Raw genomic sequence first — 5567 nt, 5'->3', positions numbered from 1 at the left:
TAGTGGTTCAGCAATAGAGACCAAAGTACTAGGCTTTTAAAAGTCCTGGGGTCGATTTGTTCAACTAAAACCCTTCAAGGCAGTAGGCCTCCATCAGGGCCACGGTCAAGTGACTGAGACAAATAAAAGAGTAAAAGAATAAAAAACAATACCTTTCTCCATTTTACTTTCTTGATGGGTGGCACCCACGCGTATTCCGGCTCCATGTGACTTCCGATCAGTTTCACCTCCCACATACCTATCTGGTCGGAATGCATAGTGAGGAGAACTTTGAAGGAGCAGCGGTGGCCCATCTTGGCCCGTTCGGTCTTCTTTGGACAATCTGGAAAAAAAATGGACACAATAAAAGAATTACACATAGAATTACACATAGTCCAATCCCTGCTAGAGAAACAACATATGATGACGACGATGGTGGTGACGATGACGATGGTGGTGACGATGACGATGATGATGACAACAACGATGATGATGATGAGGATGTTGACGATGACAATGATGATGATGATGGTGGTTAAGAAGTTAGCTTCCCAACCACATGGTTCTGGGTTCAGTTCCACTTCATGTTGGACAAGTGTCTTATACCATACATAGCCTTGGGCTGACTAAAGCATGTTGAATGAATTTGGTAGACAGAAACTGAAAAAAGCCTGTTGTATATATGTTTGTCATGTGTATGTGTGTGTGTACAGAGTGGCCCACCTCAACAGAATTGTGATCCTAAAAGGTTCCATATAAAAAGCATTGGTGTGGGTACTGGTACCACGTAAAAAGCATTGGTAATGGTGCCACATAAAACGCCCTCAGTACACTATATGGAGTGGTTGGCATTAGGAAGGGCATCCAGTTGTAGAAACCAAGCTAAAACAGGCTATGGGACCTGGTGTAGTCCCTGCCTGACCTTGCCAGTCCCTGTCAAGCCGTCCAACCCATATCAGCACAGAAAACAACAGACATTAAATGATGATGATGATGATGATGACGTGCAAGGAAAGATATTGAACGGTCTGAGAGACTTACCAATAATGCAGTCCCCGATTCCGCCACATTTTCGTCGACAGCTTCCTTCGCCGTTGCACAAGAGGTCCTCTTTCACGACAATGCACCTCCTGGAAGGCGTGATTGCAAACACAGGATGGAATATATCTGTAAGAAATCCGTTGGGTCCTTCTTCGATGCCTACCAAATCTTTCCGCATAATTTGCCTGCCTTTCCTAATCATGACAGCCTGGTTGAATTTCGGCTTGCTGGCCAAAAACTCCACCAGCTTCTCTTGCGGCACACATTCGGAGTCACACTTCAACAAACCGAACGTTTTATCGACATGTTTGTTGTTGTTCCTGTAGTTGTTGTGAGTGGTGGGGGTGGTAGTGGTGATAGTATTTGTGGTGGAAGTGGTGGTGTTGGAGGAGGAGGAGGAGGAGGAGGCGGTGGTGGTGGACGAGGACGACGACGAGTTTAACGATGATGACAACGATGGTGACGATGACGACGATGATGTGATGTTGATGCTGCGGCTGTTCACGTGGCGCTGTTGTTGTCTCTGTTGCTGTAGATGGCGATAACGCTGCTCCTGGAGGAGATAGTGTTGACGGCGGAGCTCACTGCTGCTGCTGTTGTTGGTCGCGGTGTTTGTTGTGACGTTTGATGCACTGCTGCTGCTGTTGTTTGCACTGCCTTTGGTATCGACGAGGTTGTCTTCGACGGAATTAACTGTGGTGGTCGCGGTCGGAGAGTCGTCTTCAATGTGAATAACATGTTTGTTATCGTCGTCGTCGTCATCGTTCTTATTAATAATAATATCAATGTTACCATTATTGCTATTATTACTGTTGTTGTTGTTGTTGTTGTTATTGCTAATACTATAGTTTTCAGATTTGATGTCGCAGTCCATCTCTCCTTCGCATCCTCTCTTTCTTCACAAAAGACCAAAGTCCAGTCTGGCCCTGACTTAGTCTGGACTCGAATCGCCCTCCTTCAACGTAAAATTCCAGCCTGGCCTTTGAACTACCGTCCTTTACATGAAACTCCGGCTTGGTCTTGTCCTGGTCGGTTTGGTCTTTTTCTGATCGTCAACAACTTTCCTTTATGCTGAAGTCCGGCCTCGTCTCGCCCGGTCTTACGTGAATTTTACTTATGTAAAAGTCCAGTCTGGCTCTGACTTAGTCTGGACTCGAATCGCCCTCCTTTAACGTAAAATTCCATCCTGGCTTTACCTGGTCTTTCAACTGCTGTCCTTTACATGAAACTCCGGCTTGGTCTTGTCCTGGTCGGTTTGGTCTTTTCTGATCGTCAACCACTTTCCTTTATGCTGAAGTCCGGCCTCGTCTCACCCGGTCATACGTGAATTTTATTTATGTAAAAGTCCAGTATGGCTCTACTTGATTTTCAGCCAGTCCGGTCTGTCCTTGTTTGATCCTTAAAGACTACCTCCACATAAAACTCCAGTCTGACCTACCCCTGGTCAATAACCTGTTCGGCCCGGTTTTCTCTCCTCTTGAACCGGCTTCCTTTAATGTAAGATTCCAGCCTGGTCTTTAAGCCATCCGGCCTTGCCTTCTATAATTTCTAACGTGTCACTGGCTGTATCTGGTCTTTAGCTTGTCCGGCCTGGCTTTGTCCTAGTATATAGCTTGTCCGGCTTGGTCTTGACCGGCCTTCCTTTAGTGTAAAACTCCAGCTTAAATCTTGTTCTGATCTGTAACCAGTCCGGCCAGTACTTCTTTGATGTCTAACGTCTCCCTGCCTTGTCCAGTTTTTAGCTAGTCCGGCCAAGTCTATAGCTTGTCCGGTCTTGTTTTGTTCTTATCAGTGACCTGTCCGGCGTAGTTTTCTCTAGCCTGGAACCGATTTCCTTTAATGTAAAACTCCAGCTTGTCCTTGTCCTATTTTCGACCACTACAGCATGGCCTCTAACGCCTCCTTTTACACTGAAGTCCAGTTTGGCCTTGCTCGCTCTGGCCATTAAACATATTCCTTTATGTCAAAGCCCGGTTCTGTCTTTAACCGTTCCCCTTCGTATAAAAAGTCCGGCTTCGGTTAATCATTAATAAAGCTTGCTATATACACTTCAGTCTTGAACAATCTTTACATATTTTTCAATATTTCGTCTCATATAAAATTTAATTTTCGAAAAACAGTCTTTCTTTCTATAAATCATCCAGCGTAAATTTTTGAAAATTCTGTGTGTATATGCGTGTGCGCAATCTGGTCTAGTCCTTTATTTGAAATTCCGGTGAAGTCATTAATCGTCTTTCTTTAAGCAAAAGTCCGGATTTTATATCGTAAGTCTTTAATCAGTCTTTCCTCCCTCCCTTTCTTCCTTCCTTCTCTCCTCGCCTCCGTCCCTCTGTCCTTCCTTCCATCAGCGATCCGAATTTGTCTCCGATATCAAAACATCAACGGATTTGAACAACAAACAATAGTGAGGCGCATGCGTGGCTGTGTGGCAAGAATATTGCTTCCTAACCATGAGGTTTCGGGTTCAGTCTCACTGTGTGGCACCTTCGGCGAATTTCTTTTACTATAGTCTCAGACAGAAACTGAAAGAAGCCCATCGCATACATATATATCGGAGCCACTTGTTTCAGTCGTTAAACTGCGGCCATGCTGGAGCACCGCCTTGAAGAATTCCTCGAGCGAATGTATGCCAGTACTTCTCTTTCTTTAAAGCCTGATACTTTTTCTGTCTATCTTCTTTGCCGAAACACTAGGTAACGAGGATATAACCACTCACCGAAATTTGGGGGGAGAGGGCCAGACAATTAGATTGATCCCCAGTACGTAACTGGTACTTAATTTATCGACCTCGATACAGGGTTGCCTAACCTGCACTTCCCTCGGGTTAGGCAACCATGTATTTTCTTTGCAGTAGCTCACCTGTTTCTGCCTTCCTTCCAGATCTTTCTCTCTCCGGCTGGGTAACCTTATACTTCCTCTACAACAAAACACCTGTATCTGTTTCACTATATCCTTTGAATTATCACCTCCTCTTAAAAGTGAAATTCGGATATACTCTTTTACTTGTTTCAGTCATTTGACTGCAGCCATGCTGGAGCACCGCCCTTTTTAGTCGAGCAAATCGACCCCAGGACTTATTATTTGGAAGCCTAGTACTTATTCTATCGGTCCCATTTCCCAAACCGCTAAGTTACGGGGACGTAAACACACCAGCATCGGTTGTCAAGCGATGTTGAGGGGGGACAAACACAGACACACAAGCATATACACACACATACATATATACGACGGGCTTCTTTCAGTTTCCGCCTACCAAATCCACTCACAAGGCTTTGGTCGGCCCGAGGCTATAGTAGAAGACACTTGCCCAAGGTGTCATGCAGTGGAAATGAACCCGGAACCATGCAGTTGGTAAACAAGCTACTTACCACACAACCACTCCTGCACCTATGTATGCATTGGGTGTGATATAACCATCTTATTGCTAACATTGCGTTCTTTAATAACTTTTTGGTAAATAAATATGTTAGTTGTCTTTATTTTTTGTGTATTTACTGTATTGTATTGAACAAAATGGCTATGCGGCCAGCGCTTGTTATTCTCTTATTTAGCTGGCCCGCTCTGGAAAAAGTTTGGTGACCCCCTGCTCTAGAACAATGTTTTCCAACTATTTTTTACCCATGGACCCCTTTGATTCCCATGTTGTTCAATTGGTCTGGAAATCAAAATCGCAATCCTATGGCCATGAGTCCGCTGCCCTAACCACTGGGCCATTGCACTTCCACACACACACATCATCATCATCATCGTTTAACGTCCGCTTTCCATGCTAGCATGGGTTAGACGATTTGACTGAGGACTGGTGAAACCGGATGGCTAGACCAGGCTCCAATCCTGATTTGGTAGAGTTTCTACAGCTGGATGCCCTTCCTAACACCAACCACTCCAAGAGTGTAGTGGGTGCTTTTACGTGCCACCCGCATGAGGCCAGTCAGGCGATATATATATATATATATATATATATATATATATATATATATATATATATATATATATATATATATATATATAAATATATACATGACAGGCTTCTTTCAGTTTCCGTCTACCAAATCCACTCACAAGGCTTTGGTCGGCCTGAGGCTATAGTAAAAGACACTTGCCCAAGGTGTCATGCAGTGGGACTGAACTCGGAACTATGAGGCTGAGAAGCAAGCTTGTTACCACACAGCCATGCCTGTAAAATTGTAACAACAAAATCTAGAGTAATGGGTGCTTTTATGTGCCATGGGGGGTGCTTTTATGTGCCACCTATATCTACCATGACTGTGATTTTGCTTGGCTTGATGGGTCTTCTTCTCATGCATGACATAATGGCAAAAGTCTCATGACATGCATGACATAATGCCACCTGTAAAAACCCATTTTTCATGACCATTTGAATTCCTGTGTGTAGAACACAAATTCGCAAGTGTTTTCTGAAAATACCCCAAAATATAAAAGTTAGGAGGGGTTATATGGGATGCATAAACGAGTATTCAATCCACAGCCCTAGAAAAACAAAACCCTCAACAAAACACCCATATAAAAATCAGTTTAACTCCAGA

General features: G+C 44.0%; 1 protein-coding gene across 1 annotated transcript in view; it reads right to left on the bottom strand.

Moving 5' to 3' along the window:
• Positions 1 to 3416, bottom strand: part of LOC106879828 (uncharacterized) — a 6065-nt gene extending 2649 nt beyond the window's left edge. The window contains exons 1-2 of the mRNA XM_014929533.3: positions 1021 to 3416; positions 153 to 322 (exon numbers count right to left, since the gene is read on the bottom strand). Of these exons, the coding sequence (XP_014785019.2) occupies positions 153 to 322; positions 1021 to 1894 (1044 nt within the window). The 5' untranslated portion in view covers positions 1895 to 3416. The remainder of the gene's footprint in view (positions 1 to 152; positions 323 to 1020) is intronic.
• Positions 3417 to 5567: the final 2151 nt, after the last annotated feature.

This window comes from Octopus bimaculoides, chromosome 30, assembly GCF_046866305.1.
Source record: "Octopus bimaculoides isolate indiv1 chromosome 30, ASM4686630v1, whole genome shotgun sequence".
Lineage (NCBI taxonomy): Eukaryota > Metazoa > Mollusca > Cephalopoda > Octopoda > Octopodidae > Octopus > Octopus bimaculoides.
Note: the sequence above shows the minus strand (reverse complement) of the source record. Positions and strands in the feature narration are given on the sequence as shown.